Below are 24,215 nucleotides of genomic sequence, written 5' to 3'. Positions count from 1 at the left end.
CAGTTCTGTTTTTATGTCTGTCTGCCAGTACGTTCTCTGTGTTTGATGTCAAAATGTATGTGTCACTGAAATGAAACAATGTTTTCTACTTATCTGTATTTCTTCTCTTCTGTTTTCTTTCTCCTTTTTTTTTTTTCCTTCATTCTGGAAACTAAGTCAACATCCAAAACCTGTGTGCAGTGTTGTAGACTTGACAATCACAATTCACCCTATTGGAAACAAAACCTCTGTCCATCACAGTTGTTGTGGCAGTAAAGTGAAAAAAACAAAACCAAAACCCCTCTTTTTATTCAGGGTTATGATATATCGGTATACAATCAATGACCCTCTATCTAAAAACTCATTTGCTTGATTCAGCTTTTAGCTTGGAGAAGTAAAGAGTTTTGCGTTTGTCCTTGTCCACTCGATGCTTTGTTACTCATCATCTTTTTTGCATAGGCTTAAATCAAGTGATGCTTACAAAAAAGCCTGGGGCAATAATCAGGATGGTGTTGTAGCCAGCCAGCCTGCACGTGTCGTAGATGAACGGGAGCAGATGGCCATCAGTGGTGGCTTTATCCGCAGGTGAGCCTTTTTATCCACTGTTTTCTCTCTATTTTCCTTGTCACTGATATATTTAGATTTCTTCCATATGGTCATGAGTTCTGAGATGCTCATTAACTCCTTCAGTGGTGCTGGGTAATGTGATGGAGCCAGTGTTTTCCACAGAGTGGTGGGTGCTCAGATTCAGGTTGACGGCAGTTAAGACAGATACTAAAGTCTTACTGTGTCCACTGACTTCCCCCGGCCCTGTGGGTGCTTGTCTGAGCTAGTGCAAAGGATGGTTACGTTGCCAGAAATCCTGAAGTAAGGGTCTTAGCCCTGAGAACCAGAAGATCCTTGAAAACGTGGCCCTAAACCTTCCTCCTTGAGACTGCCCAGGTTTGGGCAATAATAAAATAGAAATAATATCTGTTTATTTACTTCACAGCAGCAATGTGAGTTTGCAGACTGTCACAGCCAGTCAGTGTTGTCCCCTGCACTCCAGCTCCCTGGCGTGAACAATGCACTTTTCCTGGGGGCCTTATTATGGGTTTCATTAATGACAGTTGTCAAATGTCTCAGAAATGAAGTGTCAGATAAATACCAGTTTGTTATTATTATGTCTCAAGCTATGCAGTGCTCATTATCCATCCTTGACAGAAGATGTACCAAAGTATCCAGCACCCCTTCCTTTCTTTTCAAAAAGAAAAAAGCCTCAGGCTCCCTGCCAAAGCACCGAGCCAAATGCAGAACTTGAAGCACACTTTTAACTAGAGGTACGCCACTTCCCTGCTCGTGACTATCCAGAAAACCTCACTGCATGGGGAATGATGCCCAATTCCTCGTCTGCTGTAAAGCCACAACTGTGGAGAAACATTGATGCTTTAGTGGCAACCCCTGTGCATTCAAATGAAAGCCAGTTTGAAACACACAGCTATACTAACGGCAACTAAGCTGCAAACTTTCAGCAATACATAGGGATCCAGCAATAAGTACATACTGATTACAGTGCTTATAGAGCATGTATTTAGATGACAATGCTCTCAGCTGAATGGATAAAGGCATACCAGTAGGCAAAGCTTTGATCTCTGAAGATTAAGGACACTGGATTAATAAGTAATTATCTTTCCAAAAACTATTATCCACTTATTTTTTTGGCTGCTGTGATAAAGGAAAATCAGTGTGATAGAAACAATGCTGTCAGGCAATCTGGAGCGTGGGATGGAGTTGCCATTTAAGTTTGCTGGGTCTGCCATTCACTATTTTTTTTATTTCTGGATGGCAGCCCCACCAAAACGAAGGCTGGGGCATGATTGGAGCATGATAACAGAATAGCAGTGAAGGAAGTTATGCTACACCATAATCGTTCTACAAATCGCCTGTAGCGCCCTTTTGGCAGCTACATGAAGACAAATTGCACAAGAGGATCAAAGTAGCGATTTTCTGAGTGGGACTAGTGGACCTTGATTTTCCCAGTGTCAGTCACCACATACCTCTCCAGTCACTGGGGAGTTGAACTGGGCCTTGGCTCAAGCACAGGTTTTTTCTGCGAAAAACCAAGCAAGGGAGAAAGACGGTGCTAAGAATGAGAGACAAAGGATCTTTACTAAAGCCAGTAAATCTGAGAGAAGCTGCTTCTGTCATTTACCAGAAATACATTTAATTAAATAGGATGTTAGGTCAGGATTTTCATAGCTCTTCCCCAATATTTCAGTGAGCCCCAAGTGTATGAGGACTGGACAGTATCCATTAGCTAGGTGTAGTTCAAGGAGGGGAACTGATATAGCTTCAAGTCCACCACCCTCCAGCATTTCCCATGTACTCTAACCACACACAGGTCCAATTGGAGAACCCGTTTGAGAAGGACCATTGCCAGCAGAGAGGTGCAGTATGTGATACAGACAAGCTCAGACAGCAACACTTCTAGGAGCAGCAGACACGAGCAGTATAAATGGAGCAGCGATGAACCCAGACAATTCATCCCAACAACCAAAAAATGAGCATGCAATGTTTTTCAGGCTAGCTACTTATTAAACCCTTTTCTTCAAAGCTGAGCACAGCAGCATACTCCTCAGGTGACAAGCAAAGCAGGATGCAGGGGAGGTTTCGAGTGAATCAGAGTTTCAGAGGGAACCTCCTCTGTCTCTGCTTCAAAGAATTGTTTTTTTGCTCCCAGGGTAACAAATGATGCCCGGGAAAATGAAATGGATGAGAACCTCGAGCAGGTCAGCGGCATCATTGGCAACTTACGTCACATGGCCCTGGACATGGGCAACGAGATCGACACACAGAATCGCCAGATTGACAGGATCATGGAGAAGGTAAGAGCTAGACATTTCTAAAAGGACCCCAAAAGGGGTTGTGTTTTCCCTTCTGCAAGCACAGGCTGTGCATGCTGCAGTTTTTCTTCAGTTTAGAGAAGGACAAGGAAATAGCTGCTCTTCTCTCCTCTCCCTCCAAATCATTGGGCCACAGAAGAGCTTGCTGCTGTGGATCTTCAGTAACTTTCAGTGCAGGTCGGGTTGAACCCACACTGTTGGGTTTGCAAGACAACAGCTGGCAAGGGGACCCATTAGCCACAAATCAAGGCTCCTTCTGCAACAGATTTGGGAAAGGAGAAGTGCCCTGAACTGTGCAGAACCATGGGGCTTGGATCTGAATACCCTGGCACCTCCTAGCAAGTTTTAAGCTTTCCAGGACTTTCCTTCCCTTGGAAATTCCATGAGCAATTGAGAATTGGATCACCTGTTTGGAGCACCAGTCCCAAAAAGAGGATGGGGATTCATTAAGCAAGGCTTTGCCGTATGATAACAGTGCAGCCAGTCTTGTCATGCTGCCTTCTTATAACCACATTAGGACAGACATCTACCAGCTCTCTTGGGCGGGGTGGGGAGTGGGGGGTGTATATGCATATATAAAACTGAGGCTCAGCATTACTATTGCAAAATCACCATCTAAAAAGGCAGAGAGCACCGTTCCAGTGCCAGACCTGCATTGCAGATTTCTGAAGCAGATAGCAGCACCCTCCAACCCTAGCTGGGAGCTCACTACCATCCTCAGATCCCAAGATCTGCAAGCCATCTGCATTCATGCTGGCAGAGCTCCAGGCACAGGCACAGCCAGGCTGAAGTGACATAAGAGGCTAGATCCTCATCTCGTGTAAAATCAATACAACACTTGACTTCCGCTGAGATTTATACAACCTGAGGATCTAACCCAAGGACTTATATGTGCTGCTTAGAGTTAATTCTGACCTTAAGTGGTAGAGCTTGTATTCTTGAGCCTTCTTACACGTGCAAGCCTTCTCATAGGAGCAGGATGCCCATGCCTATTTTTCATGTTAATTAACTACATCAGAGCCTAGTGAAAAAATTAAAGAAAATACTGCACTGAGGGATCCACTCAGATAGCTTTCCTTATTGGAATTTGATTCCAGAGAGAACTGAGTGAAGTATACATTGTCTTAAAGGTGGGAAGTTTGTCTCTGACAGAGAGACAGTCACATAACACGGTAGAGTACATGGCTTTGCATCGGTCAAAAGTTTTGTTTTATAAAGCTGCATCTGTTAGTTTGACTGTATTGGAAAATGCACAATATTACTGTGATGCCGTTCTGCAGCATTTCACATTTCTGGGAAAAATGAAATAGGAGCATGGTAGGGAAGGATTTACCGCTGTTATTCATATGAAAAGCACTAGAAAGCAGCACATCTATCTACATTGCGAGAAGGGACTGGAAGATTATACAGCCTACATCATAACTACCTTTAAATAAGCAGTCTAGGACATACATTATTTTCTCAGAGCAAGCATGAGGACATGCCCTATTACATGATACCAGCTACCCTACTCACAACATAACATAGTGGCAGGAGACATGACCTGTGGATGGAAATCAGCTGCGTACTATCTGTGCCTGCAGGATACTATCACAAACTGCAGCAAGCCTAACAAGGCACTGTTCTCCTATTAGTTCACACTTGTAAACATCAGGATTTTGAAAACATTGACCGGGCACTTTGTGCACATGAAGCACATAGGCCAAATCTCTAGGCAGTGCATGCTGAGAGCAGCTGGCTAACTGAGGGACTGGTCTTCCACATCTATGCGGTCTGCTTACAGAGTTAGGCATTTCATACAGCAATAGGAAAACAACATTGCAAGCTAATGCAATTCAATAAATCCAGCCTCACAGGCAGGCCTCATCAGGCAGAGCCCTTGGCTAAAGAACCGAGCGACACATTTCTGAAAGATGGACCTGCAGTGTACACAGAGGAGTCGTCCTGAAAGCAGCACAAAAAAGACAGTCTTCAGCCTTAGTGAAAATCTGCCAGATTTCTCAGAGTAAGGACACACAGTAATTTGATACTAGAAAAAAACCCACAATATATTAGGAAAACAGTCTATAAAAGACCAAAATTATGGTTAGCCGGATAATACTGAAACTGCAAATGCATACACATCTATTTTACAATGAAATATGCCAATAGACCATCGATCATCCCTAGCTGGCAGTGGGCAGGCAGCATTGCTGGAGTTGTTTTCTTTTCCTGACCAGCTGGAGCACCGTGCTTTTGATCAACTACGATCACTAGAAAGGCCCTTGGCCAGCACACTTTGCAAAAGCTGGGGTGCGTCACAAAGCTAACCCAAATGCTTCTAAAGCATTTATGTTAAACTGGATGCATGCATCCAAACTGGAGTAATCTCATAATGCAGAGATGTAATCTGATCTATTCACAGTAATCAGGATAGCAATGAATAAAAGACTTTATTCTTCCCTCAGATCAGAGAAAAAGGGACAAAAACTAAAATGATGATGTGATAAGTAGGTCAAATGGCCCAAACATCACCATCAGAAGACCCTGGCCCTAAACTGATCCATAAATAGGAGGCTGGGAGGAAAGTAAAAAGGGCTCAAAGCATTCTGTCTTGACCAAGGTGGGAAGGTCTGGGCAAAGACTCCCACTGACTTTGATGCAACATCATCCACCAGAGTTAGAACTTAGTATTCCTATTCAGGAACATTATGTTTCATCAATATTCAATCAATATTTATGTATTTCATGAAAAACTTAACTGCTTCCAAAACCATTAACTTATTTTTAGGAAGTCTTTTGGCAAAAGCACAGAAAACGATACTGTGGTAAACAAGGTCAAACTCATGGCTAAAATAAAGGAGTGTGGCTTATAATGAGTAGTTACGCTGATTTACGCTTGTTGAGGATCTGGCACATGCTACTGTACTAAAAATACGCATCTACATAGTATTTGCCAAAACAATTACAGAGAAAAGCCCAATATATTTAAGAATTATTTATTGCAGATCAGTATAAACATTTTTAAAGGATTTTTAAATGTATGTGGGAAAGTTGCTTCACCATTCTGTCTTTGCAAATTGGAGATTTAAAATAAATCTGTACAATTTGGATACGCCCCAGAGATGTGGGAACAATCACCAAAGCTAACAAAATGCAGCCATCAAACCACAGAAAAGAGTTTGCTGTTTGAGTTCATGCTTTTAAAGCAGTAACACAATTCTCACCTTTCCCACAGGTCTGATTTCAAAAATTGAAAACGTTTTCTATCTAGTCCCTCTGCTAGCATAAGTTGGCATAGCAACATGGGCTGGAGTGGAGCTTTGCCAATTTTTGTCAGCTAAAACAATGTCTTTAGTCTCCAAAACTAACTTCTGCAGAGCTACAGAAAGCCATGTTTAAAGTGTATTCCCACTCAAAGAGAATTCCGACATCTCCCAAGTGGTGCCATTTTATTAATGGCATTTTATAAGCATGGCAAGCGTTACCCCACGGAAGACAGTGAAGTTAACAGCTCAGCCTATGCTGAACTAAATTCCAGTTTGATTTCTTCAAATAACGGTAGAATCCCTGCCTTTTCTTAATTCCTGTTTATGCTACTGCCCAACGAGAGAGGTTACTCTCTCTTGCAACTACACTGGTGAACTTCATTGAGAGAAAGGAATAATGGCATCTCTCCTACCTATTCCCTTCCTCTCAGACGTAGAGCAAAGAGATCCAGACTGATGTATTTTCAAAGAAATTTATCTTTGCCAGCATTCCTTACATCAGATGATCTAGCTTCTCTGCTCCAGCGATTCTCTACACTGACCAAAATTTTAGTTTTGACTGCATGCCTGGTGATCTAAATTAGGACAGAGTCCAGGTCCACTAAATCTTGGAGAGCACTGAAGTTTTTCACCAGTGAAATCCACGTGCACATCACCAGTTCTCATCCTGTCATCCATTACCATCAATACCGCTAGCACTATCAATAGCACCAGCTACAGATCTGGCACAGCATTTACAAGAGTTCAGTGAAGCTGAATACAAACGTAAAAGCTCTACTCAAAAGCTACTTGAAGTATCACAAAACCAGCAAATCTGTAATTTCCTTTTGGGTCCCTACTACCACTATAAAAACCAGTTCTCTGGTATTTTCAAGCTTCTTTTTTTTCCTGACCTAGCCAAAACTAGAGAAGTGTCCACAAAGCATTGTAGATGTTCTCTTTCTGCCCTGTATTCATCTGTTTCTTTCCTTTGTGTTTCCCTAGGCTGATTCCAACAAAACCAGGATTGATGAAGCCAACCAGCGTGCAACAAAGATGCTGGGCAGTGGTTAAATGCAGTGAAGTGCATTTCCTTTTAAACACTGTCCAACAGGGCAGCACCTTCATGCTTTTATCATGGTATTTACCTACTAGGTTTGCACACATGCACATATCAGCCCCATTGTAAATGTTGTCCTGTGTAGTTTGTCAGCTTTCCAAAAATGATACTTGTAATTATTTTTTTCTAGATATCTTTCTTCCCAAAGGTTGTACATAGTGCTGATTTGATGGCTATAGCTCACTTTGATGTTTTTTGGGATTTTTCCTTTCCTTGTTTCTGTTTTGGATTCCTTTCCTTTTTTCCCTCTCCTCATTTTTTTTTTTAAATGATGTTTGCTGAATGACAACACTGTTGGAATGCTAAACGTGCTGTTAACCTTTAAATATACAGTATTGTTCTTGTAAAACTGTGACATTCCACAGAGCTACTGCCATGCTCCTGTCTTTGGGTATCATGATGTTTAAGCACTTAAACCTGCTGTCTTCAGTTCTTCATTGCCATTATCTGTTGTTATGATTTCATGATTAGACAATGTGGAATTATATAACTATAACAAGCATTGCACTAAAAAGTGATGTGATTTATGCATTTATGCATGAGGAATAAATAGACTTTTAGACTCCTACTTAAACAAGACTTTTCCCATGGCAGTAGCACACCAACAATGACAACAAAAGCATGCTCAGTATTCGGACTCTTTTGGGACTATGTTATACCAGCAAGTTTGCAGTCGTGCCACTTTTTTCTTGTTGATATATATATAGTTATTAATCATGATCATTTTTTTTAATTATGAAAAAAGAGGGATTTGGCACTCACCATTTAGCCATTGCCAGCAAAATAAAAGCTTGGCTGAAAATATGTCAAAGACAAAAAGAAATAAGTGTAATATATTGGGTTTGTCTGCTGCTTTTGAAGACTATCTTTTGGAGGAAACGACTACCATATGAAATGGTGCAAAGAAATGTAATTTTTATAAGGCTCTCTCTTACTAGTCGCTATCCCCATGTGGTTTGTTATCGGTACAGTTCTCTGTTGCTTACCTAGAGCTATGCACACCAAATCGCTGAGATGTTTAGTAGCTGACTTAATTAAAAAATAATAAAAAAACCTAAATGAATGAACTCTAGATAAACTGTGAGATAAATATCATTTACAGCATGTAATATGAAATTCCTTATGTCTCCTGTCAGTTTGTGAAGTGATTGACATTTTGTAGCTAGTTTAAAAATTATTAAAAATTATAGATCTCAGAATCCATGCTTGCTTTATCCATTTGTTGCCCTATGTGTCAGCGACAACTAGTTATTTGCCACTTACCTGGGAAAAGGAGAAGTGCAAAGAAGTTTAAAGACTCTTTACAAACTGGTTCTGTATTACACATGAGAAACGAAAGATTTCTGTTTGCAATACTGTGTAAAAGTAACTACTCTAAAAATAGCATTTTACACTCAGCACATTTCAAGTGAATATTATTTTAAATAAACTGGCTTGGATTGCCAAACACCGAATCAAAATACATTCTTTTGTTCAAGGGAAAGAAAAAATTAAATAAATGTTATAGTACAAAAGGATATGGTTCCTTAGTCAATAAAATGTATTCCTGTAGCCACGTGCTAATACACCTTTTTTCAGGGAACACTTTGAACTACAGAGTTTCTATAGTCTGCTAAGAATAACTCTCTCAAATGACTAACAACAACTAGTGTTTACTGCCAATGAAAAGTGTTATCATATTTTCCCAGGGTTTTTTTTCCCTATATGGACAAATTATAATTAACTCTGCATGAGTGACAGTTCACTCATGTGTCTCACATGGCCCGAAGTCAAAATACACAAAGAACATAAATGTTTGCATAATTAAAATCGCATGATAATGTAGACAAGCTATATTTTCTTTAGCAGCTTTTTATTTTTAGTATCTATTAAAAATTCATTTATGCAAATATTTTCTCCCACTATTTCAAACCAAAGACTAAACTTCAAGCAAACATTTTTAACCTGCTGACCATTTCCAATCCTGTTCGTTCAGGGATTCTAGTATTTGTGACTGTCATTCTGCAATGTCAAAGCCTACTGAAGGAGAGTGATAACCATACTGGAGAATGCGTCAGTATGGGGACATACAAACACATGGATATTTGAGAAGGGCAAGAAATATATAAGGAAGTAATGAGGATATTAATGGAGATATTATTCTCATCTGTTTGACAAGAACACACGCTGTCTGAAGAAGATCATACTTCCAAAAGCCACTAAAGCTGATCAAAAATATAAGCTGTTGCTGTGAAGGAAGTCACTATGTTCTGACATCTGCTTTTGCTTTGAACAAAGATCAAAATCCAAACTATTGGAACTTTTTGGCAAATGGAAAGATAGAAATATTGAAATGTTTCATTGCATTTCTCTTTGTATCCTCCTCCACTGTATGCAGGGTCTCTTAGCAGCTGGCTGAAAATTACTTAAGTAAACAAGTTTATTATATTGCATTTCTCTGATGTTTTTGGAAATTGACTTTTCTAGGATTAATTATTCTTGAAATAATTCAAAGAAAGGCTCAATCTCATGCAGTTTGTTTATTAGAACAATCCACTTCTGTTCGTTAAGTTTTGCGCACAGCAAATCCTTGATGTAGCAGCTGACTCAATAGGAAAAAAAAAAAAAAGATGTTTTATATAGAACATTGCTTCAAATGTGGCATTTCCCTTTTTTTCCCCTTTCCCCCTCTGGCCGGCCCCTGTTTCCCATAATACGCTGCAGGCTTTCGCTGCGGCTGAACAAGCACAGTGCACAGTTACCATCCTGAGGGGCAAGGCTTGCTAGACAGAAAGGGACACAGCAAAGAGCTGGAATTACAACTCCCATAAGATAAAATGGTCACACTGACCATGGAAACAAAAACCACCCAGATTTTTCTGAAGGCAAAGCCTTCTTTTCCTGGTAAGAAATTTCCCTTTGATCACATTATATTTTCCAATCAGTAATTTCTTTTGTCTTTGTACCACTGCCATCTGGAAATCCAGGTTTGAGAGGAAAAAAAAAAAAAAAGAGAGTGCTTGAAGACACAAAGCTTCATGAAATAGCATTTATTTCTAGACTTTAAATGCAATTTCAGCCACAGTTTGTGTGCAACATAGCAAAATCCTCATGTTGGTGTTGGTTTGAGGTGGTCTTAAGGAACAGGTTTGTTCATATTCTCAAGTGCCAAAGCTGAATGAACTAATTAGATGGATTAGTTAAAATTTTGCTTAAAAACTGAAGTCCAACTAAAAACCAAACTTCTGTTGAGCTCTACAAATCCACAATTGACTTCTTTCTTATCATGCATTCTCCTCCTTTCCTAGTCTAGGCTGGAAATGGAAATATCAAAATCATCCCAAGGAAGGATATTTGAATGTTATTCATCAACAGAACAAAATTCATTAGTGTAATATCTCATGCAAAAAAATCACCTTCATTAAAATCACCTGGCCTGATTTCAGTAGTGAGAAACTAAGAGAGAAAAGTGGAAAAGCTAAGTAAAAGCAAGGTGGCTTATCTGAAGCAAACTTTAAAACTTCTAGGATGTTGATGATTCCCAATATTAGCATAAACACAAACTCAAAACTCAAAGGAGACTGTTATGGCTTTCCAGATTGACACAAATGCAAGAAAAGAAACCACAGATCATACACAGCACCTTGTGGTTTGATAGAGTATACCTTACGAAAAGCAGATGGACTTAATGTAAAGGTACAGACTGAAAAATAATTGTTTAATATTCTTTGAAGATTTGGTGGTATAGCTGTACATAACAGAAAATGATAACTCTAAATAACAGTGATGAGTATTGTTTATTTTTTTAAGAAATGTAAATTTTATTAGCTTACATGGGTTAAATACGATGCATTCTTAATTTCTGAAGAAAACTAAATATGCCAGAGTTTGCATGGCAAACTGTAAAGCACCCCCTTAGAGAGATGCCTGTGCCACATGACACACTTATTACAGATATACTTTAAGTCCTCCAGAAATATACAGGACAATTATTCTCCAAAATATTCTGCGTGCCACACTAGTAACTGATAACCTCCACAGGCTTTGGATTTGGACCTGAATCTGGAAAGAACCCTCAAGACTTTCATTTGAGGGACCTAGAGGCAGACAAATCAACTCCTGCACTTTTTTCCTCCCTCTTTCTTCTGTGCGTACACACGCACATATAAATCTTTTACTTTAAAGGCATTGAAAATGGAAGAGACTAGTACTTAGTAATAAGGAAAATTATGTGTGTCAGAGACAGCTTAAGTATATGCACTGCTGCTGTGTGTGCCTGTGAGCGTAGGTGCACAGGACGCGACTGCTGTCTTCTGAGCCATTTTGTTGCCTTTCTAGAGAGAGATGAGGACAGTTTGTTTGGAAGTTAGTAGAACATAAATAGAGTATTTTTAAACCTGCAAACAGCTACACGAAACACAGACATGGGTGATAAACCTTGCTGAGAAGTTGGGGCATCGGGCTGGTTTGATGGGGGTAAGGGGGGTAGGTTCTAGATGATTTATTTTGCAAAGCACTTGCCAAATAGTGTTGGGTCCTCGCTGTAGCAGTATTCAGAGAGATTATGTTTGTGTTGTAAAATACCAAGCAGTTTTAATGCATTTGGTTTCAAATGTTATTTTGTAATTCAAAAAAACCCCAAAAAACAACCAAACAACAACAAAAACACACACAAGATGGCGGTGAGGGAAATCAAAATAAATCGTTACGTGATCAAAATAAATCATGCTGATTCCCACACACTCAGGATCTATTCCAAGATCACTGCTGGCCATGCAAAAACTGCACATAATGGGGTAAACAATTTGGTCAAGCAGTGGGTGGCAGATGAAGAGGGTGAACATTTGCCTGGTGGGCTTCACAGTTGCTTGCTGAAAGTGAAAAGTATCAACTAGGGTATCGGGGTTCAGTTATTGCCTTGGTTACAAACAGTGGTGGTGGGGTCTTTCATCGGAGAGTCCCAGCCTTGAACTGTCTTTTCTCCCCACTTACTAGACCACAGCTCCCACTCCAGTGCACCCTGCACCTCTGTCCCCTTCTCCCCCAGCTTCTCTCAGCTCTCTTCACTCCCTCCTGCATCCCCCTGCACCTACCCAATTGCTTCTTCCCTTCCTGTTCTTCTTGTGCTGAATTAGCCTGCCTTCAGTCCTGTCCCTCATTTCACGTGCTTCACATCCCTCCGCCTGCACATTTTTCAGCCCTGGGCTTTCAGTCAGGCTCTCTCCTCCACGATTTTGGCAGGAGAAGCACTAAAGAAACAAACAGCCTCCTGCTTTCCACTCCACAGCTAAGCACCATGCCAGTGTCACCCAGCGTCTTGCTCAGCCCTGACAGTCCCAGCAGGCAACATGCATGTTGCCAGGGGAACTTTTTGGACAGTTTATCCAAAAGGATCTAAGGAGTTGCCGTAGGTTGGTGCAAACAAAGATGTTTGGGCAGTTGAGGACACACAGGCAAGCACTGGGTAGGTATTTCAGAGGAAGACAATAGCTGAGAGGTCCTCCAGCCTGCTGAATTTTATGTCTCCGGTCCACAGCACTGGTGGACAGCAGTGCTTCAAGACAGCTTCGGAATCTTTTCTAACACAGGCAAAGCAACTCTCCTTCCCTTCTTCCCCAAATTTCATTCATTGGAACTACCAAGATTTTGGTTTTGGTTTGGCTTTTTTTTACTGAAGCTTCTAAAACCTGTGCTTCTAAAAAGCAGGTAGAGGAAGCAGATTTCCCTCACCCCACCTAGGATAACTATCCAGTGCTGGGTTATTTAATCCAAAACCCAGAACAGCTCAAGTTCACCTAAGAAAGTTAAAATGCAATACTGTATCGGAAATGGTTTAGTAAACTTCGCTATAGGCAGTCCTAAGTTAATTTGCTAACTGTTAACTTAAATACAGGCTGTAAGTTGCACATACAACACAGTAGGTTTTCCATCTAAATTCTGATCAAAGTTCATTGAAAGGAACAAAATTGTTCTTTTCCACATTCATGGGGGCTGATTAGACCTCCAAAGCTGAATATGCATAAAAAAATCCCACTGCACAAAGGGTATTCTTGGGTATCAAAACCAACAGCACGTAAATGTGAGCAAAATATCTTTAAGAAACCTTACCTATTTTGACTTTACTGTACAGTACTCCCAGACTTTACTGTATCAACAATAATAAATCCAGCTGATGACAGTATTTTATTAACTGCTTTTGATGCTCTGCAGGACCCCAAAAGTCTAGGTGGCTCTACAGTCAGTTTATAAACTCCATGAAAACACATGCTGAAAAGTTAATTTTCAAGGAACAGCAGCTATAATTCTGACATTCAGCCTTAAGCCCTTATCTTAAAACATATTTTCAGTGTCCACTGCACATTTCTGTTTCTTGGATTAAATTAAAATTTGAGGGGAAACTAACCAGAAACATAAAATTTAATGAACTTCTGCTTTTTTTCGGGCGATCCTTACAGCCTTACCCTCAGAAGTCAACACATATTCACTGACTCTTGCTGAGCCTTGAGGTGAAAAAGAGAAAAAGCCTATTTGCCCTCAAACTAATTAGGTTTTAAACTCCTAAACACACATCAGAAGCACTGGTAACTCAGACAGCTGGAGAAAGGAAAAGGGCTGAGGCCAGAGGAAGGTGCAGAGGACAAGAAATCAAAGCTGAAAATGGACACAATAAAACACACGCTGCGAAGCAGAGCTGCTGCGGTGCATGTGAGGACACAGTGGGAACTCAAACCACAGCCCTGCAATAGCATTCTGCTCTGCAGTGACCTCATTTAGAGATACAGAAAGTGAACAGACAGTAAGGACTTGATAGTAGAGAGCACTGTAAACATGGACAGTTACTGGAGTGAGCAAAGACCTGAGGAAGATCAGGGGCTCAGTTGATACTAAGTTGTAAACCTGTAGACTGCATATTACTGTATTATGAAATTACTCTAGAAGAGTTCTGATATGCACAATAGTAAAAGTTAAACCCAGAAAAGCAGTCTGGGGGAGAGAGAAAACTCTACCAAATTATCTTGGTAACTTATTCAAAGTATTTTCTTATAATTCCCTTTAAAATATTTCTGTTTAAAGCCAATCAGGGGAACTAAAAAAAAAAAAAGAAAAAAATCTTAGTTTAACTTAAGTTAGTGGTAGTTTATTGCAGGAAAGGGTCTGACTTGTTATGCATTAGGTGCCAGCCAGATGTTCTCCCTGCCCATCAAATCCTCTGCACCAACAGCGCTTGTGTCACAGCAGCACCTCAAGGCTCCTGAGGTCAGCGTCCCTCTGGTACAGGCAACACACAGCCCACAGCCCCTTGCTACCCCAACAGGCTTACAGCCTAAGCAGACAAAACAGGCAAAGGTGTAGTTATGAAAAGGAACTGTATGTTGTAGGTAGTTTGCTCAAAAGCCGATATCCATATGTTGGAGGGAGAAACTGAACTGGCACAGGGCTATCTTCTTTTCTTTCAGTCATCTCTACCAATAAAGGTTCATCTTAGTTGAGTCTGGCTGGCAAATGTGTTGACAGTGCAGAAGTCGGTGTGAACGCAGTTCTTTTTTTCATGGCTATCTAGAGACTCTGCAATGATGCCAGTCATCCTACGCTAATCAAGATGCACCTGTTATTCATGGGCCAGCACATATAGCATGTTTCTGCAGAGTTTTAAAAGTGAGAATGGCTGCTGAGAATTAATCTCATTATTAAAGGAGTAATATATATAAGAACTATCACCACTATGTACCAGCTTTGATTTTCACCCCTTATTCAACTGTCCAAAACAACGAAGCACATTATTAGTAATTTAGAGTTCCAGTCCAACAAAATACTACGGAAAACCTGAGAAATAATGAGTGGGTTTGCAGCCACCACAGAAATCTTTAAACTGTACTTTACCTCTTGCCAGCCCCTGTTCAGTACTGCCTTGAAATGCTCAGTTCAATAGGGCTTGCCTAAGACAAACTCCTGAAGCTCTGAATACCATAAGGGGTAGGAAACACTTTAACATAATTTCAAAATTATATCTGCAAATCCTCTGAAATACAGAAAATCTTTTGAATGTAGAGAAAGTGCAAGATGAGGGTGACAGGACTAGAGATTTTATGGGTTTCATGAAATCATGACAGAGCACTAAGCAGAACATTTGTTCTTTATTTCCCGAGTCTTCTGACAGTGACTGCTAGTCAAGTAATCAATACTGAGCCAGCACGGCAAACTAGCTAGTTTCAATATTAAGTCTGAAATTGGATTCCTCAATCCTATTTTACCTAAAGGGAAACTAACTAGGACACATGGCTTCAGTCAATGAAATGACACAGGCAACTGTAAAATTAATCTGAAAATCAAAGAATGTGCAGGACCACACCAGCTCTGTGTGGTCTAACATATGCATCTCCATAACTCTAACATACGCATCTCCTAAAAAATACCCTGAACTGTCACTGTCCTGTAAAAACTCTCTAGGATTAAAAATCCACTTTATGTATTGTACAACATTGTGATACAATCAGCTTTTTATTAAGTTAGTGATTCACAAAGCACCCAAAATCAACATATCATAGAAGTTGCAAGAATTAAATATGATGGAAACGTACAAGTAAATGGTTGCATCATACACAAGGACACTGACTTGCTACCAGTGAGTCACACAAACATAGAAAATGTTAATAACTGAAGCAAGGAAAAAAAAAAAGCAGAAAGTAAGGTGAGGAAGGGACAGCTCTAAACAAGCCCTGTTGATCCTTTCACTGAAGAGTGGCTGGCAGAACTTCAGTCTGAAATGAACACTTAAAAGACAACACAAAACCCCCAAACATCTTGGGTCTGATACAGTCTTTGATTTTGGCCCATGTCTTACAGAATATCCCTGCAGATATTTTCCTCCCCATGGGTGGTACTTTCTATAATATCTCTTTCTACTTACTTGAATGACCAGCCACATTAATTCTATTTTTACATTAAAGAAATGAAGTCTTTTGAGCAATTTCTTTTCTTATAAGTGCTTCCCCACAAAGAACTTTCATTGTTCTATTAAAAAAACCATACCCAAAACCCAACACTTTGTTTAGGCAAGCCTAAACCAAAATCTAGTGATTTCAAAACTTCAAAGTACCACCACTGGTTCTTGTTCCATTGTCTGAGCTGAATTTAAGCGCTGACAGGTAATACAGTGTTGGTGCAATCATAAGTAATAGGAAGCACTGTGGGACAAGGAAGATTATCCCCAGTGGGTGGGGGGGGTGGGAGAGTGGTGGCGGTGTGAGGAATAAAAAAACAAATGAAAACCCCCAAGAACACAAAACCCCAACAAACCCCCAAAACAAGAAAGTGCTCAACAGACCTGGACAACAACTTCCATGGAACAAACCAGCAGCCTTTCTGGATCAAACACTGTTGTGAGGTTTTTTTTTCCCCTGTAAATTTTATCTTGGTTTCTAGGTGAAATACACTTTTTTTTTCCCTTTTAAAATCAATTTTTTTAATTTTTGGCAGGAAAAAGAATAATTGTTTTTCAAAGTGTCCCTCCATTTTTCAACCTTCTCTGTCTCTTTCAAGAAACACCCAACACCTGCAAAGGCATATATTGCAGCATTTGATTTTCACAGCTGAGTTACTTTGGCAAAAAGGTTATTTTGTAGCTCAGAGAAAAGAAAATATGCTGTCAAGACAAACTACAGCTGTTTAAATCATTCCTCTGTGAAGCAATGGTTTCCCACAGGGAGAAGTCCCACAAGTATATTTTTGCATCTGCAAATGCCTTAGCTGCTCTTCTGCCCAGCACAGCATGGAGAAAACAGAGAAGATGAAGTCATGCTTCCACGGCTTGTGGTTTGGGTTGTTTGTTGTTGCTGTTTTTTGAACAAATACTTTAGAGAGACGAGAACATTTCTCCCAGTCTCAAGCAGCCTCACGAAAATCACCGTAGCTGTACAAGCGGTATTAAGTGCTAAACAGAGCACATACTCTTTGGCTGTCAAGGTGTTCTGATGTTGATCCCCACATGCTACAGCATATCACAACCATATGGATGTGAGGATAGCTAACGGCAACACTGACAAAACACTTAGGGATATTCCATCTAGTTTTGCTCCAAGGGACTTAGGTGCCTGGACAGGGGACACCTTCAGGAGATCCCTATGACTCTGGGCCAAATGCTATTCAAAAATGCACCAAATTGACATGGAGTTGCTCTGTCCAGCAGACAGTGTAGGGTAGTGATTGCTTCTGCACATCCATATCTGTGGCACAGCTTTATGCCAAGCTGTGCTCTCTGGACTCTGGAGACATAACATTGTGCCATCATCTCCATCAGAGCAGTCTCAGGACAAAAATCAGACCTAAACATCTATATTTGCCAAAAAAAGAAAAATTAAAAGAAATAAGCTCCATTTTCCTTTTCAGGCAGGGCCATGACATACAGAGCCTATACCAGCAATGTAGGGCCATATAAATACATAGGTAGAAAAGAAAAATTCAGTCAGAAGTAAGGACTTATGGGTAAATTTAAGCAGCCTAAAATTCAGCAATCTCTGTGGGAGTACATCCTGAGCTCTTGCTGGCTCCACTTGAGGAGCATATGCTCAGGTGTTCACTGCCGTTTAGCAGAGCTCCCTTTCCCCAAATGCCAGGAGGCACCTCCTGACAGCACAGGTATAAAAAAAACTAAAACAAAAAGCAAAGAGAAATCCCCTCAACCTTCACACCCCCCAAACTATACTCTTCCAAGTTGCAGAAATTACCATGACCCCCCGCTCACCCTCAGGGAAACAAATAGGATCTCTGGATAGGCATTGGATTTGGCCATGCAGGGATGCAAGGGCACAGTGCGCACCACAGTCTACACTCCTCCAGAGATATGCTCATCAAGATTTGTTTCAGAAGTCACTGATGCAGACTAGGGGCTCTGCCTGTCTTGGCACATCAGCTCTTTGTTTTCAGCACTGGCTCTCCGAGGCACCACATCTACTTGTGTTGCTGTAGCCTCTGCAGACAGAGGGCTGAGAAGCAAGTCCAGCAGTGCACCCCACGGCTTTCGGCTGCAGCCTTGCCCTGAAGGGCTGCGATCGTCAGGGATGAACGGAGACTGGTGGCTCTGCACACCCTGGCTTGACCTCCTCTGAGCTCTGTGCACCACGTGCTGTCCGGTGGACTGCTAGCCATTAAGGGCCGAGCTGAAAATGCTGAAGCAAGATTTGTTAATGCAGCTCTTCAGGGAAGTGCTGGATTAGCCCAGATTAGCAGCTGACATTGTGGTTGCACAAAATGAATTGTGTCCTTTTGGTGTAAAGCAGATATACTACCACATGACTTCAGCTGCAGGCACAGCCAGGAATAAAACAGAGTGGATTCAGTTAGGGGGAGGATAAAAAAAAGGGGGATTTCATATACTTCCCAACATGCACTGAATCATATTGCTTATTCCAATTATATTTGAAAACAACACAATACAGTGATTTCAGCATGGGAAGCAAGACATAGTTCATCACTTACAATTAGAGAAAACCATTTTCCTTTGCCTCTCTATTCACAGTTACATGATTCAGGAAACACCATACGAGCTGCCAGGAACAGCAATCAGCTATAGTCACTCTTGAAGAGATACTGAAGATAGTCTAATCATTTTCTATTTAAACAAAAATGCTTTCACCTAATAAGATTAGTCTATGCATTTTGATAACATGCTTCCCTTCAGAGTTAGGTCTTCTATCAACTTAAATGAACCCAACTGCCAATTAAACAACTAGCACAAAGGCATTCATCAGCCAGCAAGAATAAATATGGGAAAATTAACCACTGGGAAGAAGGAAAGACAGGACAGCTAATGTTTTCAAAACAAACATAAATGAGATTAATTTAGATTGAAATGTGGTCAACATCCCCTTTAGATATTACACATGAAAACATTAATATTTGGAGAATATGACCCCACAGTCCAGTGATATCAGACATTTCTTACCATAGGCAAACTTCACATGAGCAAGTGCTAACTGATGTAAAAATACATGAGGAATAATTTGTCTATGGTGACTAGATAAAACGGCAAAGGCAGCTAGATACTCTGTACAGAAAGGGAAGGTAAAATAATGTGATTTAAGCATTCATTCAGAGAAAAGCCCTTCCCTTCTACTGACAGTTTTGCTAGACAGATCAGTCACAGGGAGCTCCCCAGTTGTTAACCACTACCAAGATTTCCATTCCTGAGCAATCTCATAAAGGATCTTGCCAAACCACAGCCACCAGTTCCTCTAAAGCTTATACCTTAGGTCTGCCACTGTCTGGGTTTAGGCTGAGACACAGAACTGAAAATACATTAACATCACTCATGCATGATGTGTTGTGAAAGGAGACAAGATAGACACCCATCTTCACCTTCTGTAATGCTGCTGCACCATCCAGCAGCAGGAAAAGTGAGAACTTGCTGTATGTTTGCCAGACAGAAGTGGCAGGGCTTTAGGGCAATGTACTGAAATGGTCCTAGCCCTTCTGGAGAGAGATTCCTCCCTGTGAAAAGGATGCACACCCTCCACTAGGAAGTTCATTTTCTGATCACACCAGAATCAAACCTCTTCCTGCTCTTTCAGCACTTACATTCAGCCACTGGACGACATACACAGACTGAGGTTCCACTGCCAGCCATATGCACACATCATTCTTCTATTCTTTTGCATTAAACAATTGACTACAAATGCTAGTTGTTTAGGTAAGATCAGTTTGTGGATGAAGAACAGACAAAAAATCTGAGGCTGGTGGGAAGAATACAGTAATAAAAAGATTTGGTGCTTGCTTTGTTCAGTCTGCACTTCATGCTACTGGGAGATATCAGTGGAGAATCCAAGAGAGGGTCTAGAGATTTCATCCCATCCTAGCTGATGATTTAGACTTGATCACACATTCTTTGCAATATGTTTATACATATTACCTGGCACAATACTATGATAGGAGTGTAACGTGGAAGAAATGAACTAATGGCTAACTAGCATGGGAAACAATGCCAGCATCAACCCGACAGTCGTTAACTAGCCAGGAGGCTGGTTAAACAGCAATAATCCAACAATCCTATATTGCTGTCTCACATGCATGATAGTTTTGACACATGCAAATCACTACCAAAAAAAGAAATCAAAGGGAAAAGAGAATGCTCAACAGTCTGAGCAGGACAAAGTCTTCATATCTGTCTGTTAAAATAAATTGTTACGATGAACTTCTATTTTTTCAACTCCTTCAAAACCATAGGTTTTGGATTTGTTTTTTGCCTTTTAAATTGACTGCTTTCAGAAGAATGTGTTTTATATTTTCTAAGTAACAGTCATCTCCTGTATGGGTATGGAAGAGGAAACAGAGTATTCATTAATGCTGCTCAATAGTACATTGATTGGGAAAAGATTTATGAACAAGCAAACCAAATGGCACGGAAGTTGCCTAGAAATGTATGCTGCAGGATTTTGTATTGCAGCATTCTGAGCTGCCTATGAGCTCTGTACATTTGGGAGATTTTCATTGAAATTCAGCACATTACGTTGCAGGCAGGGAAGACTGCCAACGATTTTATTTTTAAGATGCAGCAGCTACATGACCCATTTATGCCTTTGACAACTAGCAACTTCTCCCTCAAAAGAAAAAAAAAAGAAATAAAAACCAGTGCAGATTTCCGTACCTGTCCTGTGTTTTGCTTTCTACCCTTGCCACACAGATGATGTGGAAAAGCAGCAAGGATTGACAGTGGACAGCTATTGAGATCTGGCTGTTTTTCCTTCTTCATTCTTACATTTTTAATCTCCACATATCCAGAAGAAAAAGTGAAAGACTATGAGACAATCTACTTTGTTAACTGCCAAATAAATTAGCATATGCCTATTATTTGATGAGGCCATTACCAAAAAGAGAGATCTTGTCTGACAGCATCAGGATAACAACAGCATTCGCCATCCCCTCCAAAATGGCAGGATCCTCTTCTACCCCCGTAACTCCCAGTTATTGCTTTGGCTGCATGTCAGTCAGCTGGTCCTCTCACTGCAGAGATGGCAGAGGCCTCAGGAGCCCATTATTTATATAACACTACAGTGGAGGAGAACAGGCTGTTCCTTAGGCTTCCTACGGCTCATGCTTCTAAGAAGAATTGCACTCACTGCCCACAGGAAAGAAGAAAGGTGGCTTGTCCAGTTCCTCAAGCTGGGATGGACATGGCAAAGTCAGAAAGCATGAGGAGTGGGGTGGAAAAAAATAATTAAAAACCCCACACAGCAGCTATAGAGCTAATAGAAGTGACTGACTGTGCTATGGGGAGGTATGTCTCACTACACACATCAGTGGGGAAAGCAAATGTGCTTCTTATGCATCCCTGGGACAAAAATACCTGTATGGGGCAATCTGACTCATCATGACTCCCACTGGAGTCCTCTAGCACATACACTAAGATAACTCACATTTTTAAAGCCAATATTAGTAATGTCAAACCTTTTAACTCCCTCCTGTGTGTGTGTCCCTTTCTAATAAGGTAGACCAAAAGATTAGTTTTATAGTTAGTTTTTCACCTGCTTGGAAACTGTCAGATTCATATTTTCAAGCTTCTCTGTACTGCAATCAGTGCACATGGATTTAATTTTCTACTACTTTTTTTTTTTTAAACTGAAAACTGGGACTCCAAGTATTTGGAGTAGTAACTCCAAGTAACTGCAGGAAGAAGCCAAGCTCACAAAAATTTTTGCAGGAAGTGCAGGTATGCTTATTTCCACTGCTTCAAGACAGAAACCTCAAGAGTTAAATTTTGTGTATCTGCCAAGTTAAATCATTATATCTGATTATTTAACACTGCAATAGAGAAGTACTCCAGTCTTCCTAGACAAGAAGAGTGGACACTTGCACCATGATTTACAAGGAATTAACCAGATATACAGTAAAAATCCTGCTGTCAAAGGGTGGAACTGCGTGGAACTGCTTGTGGCTGTTTATGTACGCTCTAAAACCCCAGAGGACACTCAAGATCAGTAAATGGGCATGAATGTAAGTGTATCTTAGCAGAAATTAAGGTTACAGATTACCCCAAAACTAGGGATTTGGAAGAGGTTTCTTGCTCTATGATGCCTGCATTTGCCCTCTGTTGCACATACAATATCGTCACTTTTTTTAAAGCAAACAAGCTATTTTTTTTAACCTCAGAGTACAGCAACTATGATTATTTTTTTTGTTTGATTCCAAAAAGGAACTTTCTTAAAGAATTTCTCTCAAAGAATAGTAAAATATCTCATCCAAACTCACAAATTTCCCAATTTCCTGATATGGATCTCAGAGACTCAGTGCTCATCCTCTATCCTAACTCAGGTCAGTCTTATGTTCAGAGGCTTCCTGGTGGTCCACACTCTACAGTCACGGCTGTGAAAAGTCACTTACTGCCTCAAATGTTGCTATGTATAAAATTAAAGCCTCCTGCATGGTATTTCCCTTTCTACCAGACTTTTCCAGCAACTTTCTACTGTGTTAACCATTATAGTGGCAAAGAGGCAACCTTCCTTGGAGCAACAATACACATGCACGATGGGCGTCTGAGAATCCAGATAGACTGAACACCACTTGAAGTAGTTCCCTAAAAAGATCAAGGGACTTAAGGGTCAGTACAACAGGGCTTAGACTAATAATAGTCAATGCACTACTGGGATAAAGTGAATCAGATCTTCAGAGAGTTCTAACAGATTTTTCAGGCTTTTTGTACTGCTGAATGTCTTTCACAAAGTCAGAATAACACAAGGAAGAAAAGGAGGACACTGACTTTGGATTCAAGACAGGAACTGCCAAAGTCTCAACATGCAGACAAAACACCTTAGTCATTTTAGAGAAGAAGCTGTAGGATTTAAAAATATGTGTCTGAATTCACAGGGTCACTGACAAAGAGGAGTATTTTGGAAAATTTTACTTGAAAAGCTTAGCTTAATCTGGATAGAAAGCAGAAGCAACATAGGAAACCAGTTGTAAGAAATAAAGACTGAAGAATACTTCACAGCCATTTCTACAATAAATCAATGGGCCAGAAATCCTGATAATTTATTCTGTGATTGCTCAAGAGTTTTTGTGTTCCTGGGGATGTAAGCCAAGGAATTTCGGGGTCTCTGCATAGCAGCCAGAACAAACAATCCCCTTTGTGTTTGTAAGAGTGCCTGCTCCTTTTATTTGCTGTTTTGAGATGGAAGAACACAAATAAAGCTAGTGACATGGACTGCGGCACAAATTGTTTTGGTAAATGGTCTCCAGAAAAAAAAAAACCATCCTCCTTTGGCTGGCTAAGCCTAGCAATCTCTTGATCAACTACTGGACCAAGCACACTAAGGAGTCCTATGAATGGCAAAACTAAGGCAATTCTGTGTCCTGTGATCTCTGACTATTCCTTCTATTCCTGTACAATTCTGTTCCCCACAAGTTCCTTGCTTGACTTCTAATCAGAATTATACCATTAACTTTTTCCATTAACTTCAAATACACCTATGAAATATCTTCTGTTAAAAAAAATTCCTTGTAATTGCTGTATAATAACTTAAGGCAGTCACTTAATACTCACTCTTATTGAGTAACCTTTAATTTAATGAGCCCATTTCAAGTGTCTAAACACTCAAATTACAGAGCATCAGTTCTTTTCCTCAAGAACCCTGCAGTAATCCTATTTTCATCATATCCTTGGGTGATCAAGTAATGTTTCATTGCATTTTAACCTAAAACACACTCTGAAAAGAGATCACAATGCAAAAATCTCAAATGGATTCAATGAAGTTCCTGCAGTGAAACTAGTTTAGTTAATAATTACTTTAATCGTACCTGTATTTCCTTCCATGTTAAAGGTTTATTTGCTCTGTGCTATTGAAACAACACAAAGGGCTTTAGTATTTTACTTTTTCTTTTTTTCTTTGTGCAAAACTCCCATATTTTCATTACAAGAACTCTTCAGTAGCAAAAATACGTTTTATTCCTGAGAACGCTTTCTTTTAGCAAGCGGATTATACACTATAGTGTTGATTTCTGAAAGCTGGTTGAATAGTTCACCTCTATCAATTCTGCCCT

The 24,215-nt window shown here is 40.2% G+C and overlaps 1 protein-coding gene across 2 annotated transcripts in view; it reads left to right on the top strand.

Moving 5' to 3' along the window:
* Positions 1–7,162, top strand: part of SNAP25 (synaptosome associated protein 25) — a 28,835-nt gene extending 21,673 nt beyond the window's left edge. For both annotated transcript variants that reach the window (XM_009811825.2, XM_009811826.2), the window contains exons 5-7: positions 439–564; positions 2,699–2,843; positions 7,094–7,162. In XM_009811825.2, coding sequence (XP_009810127.1) covers positions 439–564; positions 2,699–2,843; positions 7,094–7,162 — 340 coding nt within the window. The remainder of the gene's footprint in view (positions 1–438; positions 565–2,698; positions 2,844–7,093) is intronic.
* The last annotated feature ends 17,053 nt before the right edge of the window (positions 7,163–24,215 follow it).

The sequence above is a fragment of the Gavia stellata genome, chromosome 23 (assembly GCF_030936135.1).
Source record: "Gavia stellata isolate bGavSte3 chromosome 23, bGavSte3.hap2, whole genome shotgun sequence".
In the NCBI taxonomy this organism is placed as follows: Eukaryota; Metazoa; Chordata; class Aves; order Gaviiformes; family Gaviidae; genus Gavia; species Gavia stellata.
This window is presented reverse-complemented; position numbering and strand designations above follow the sequence as displayed.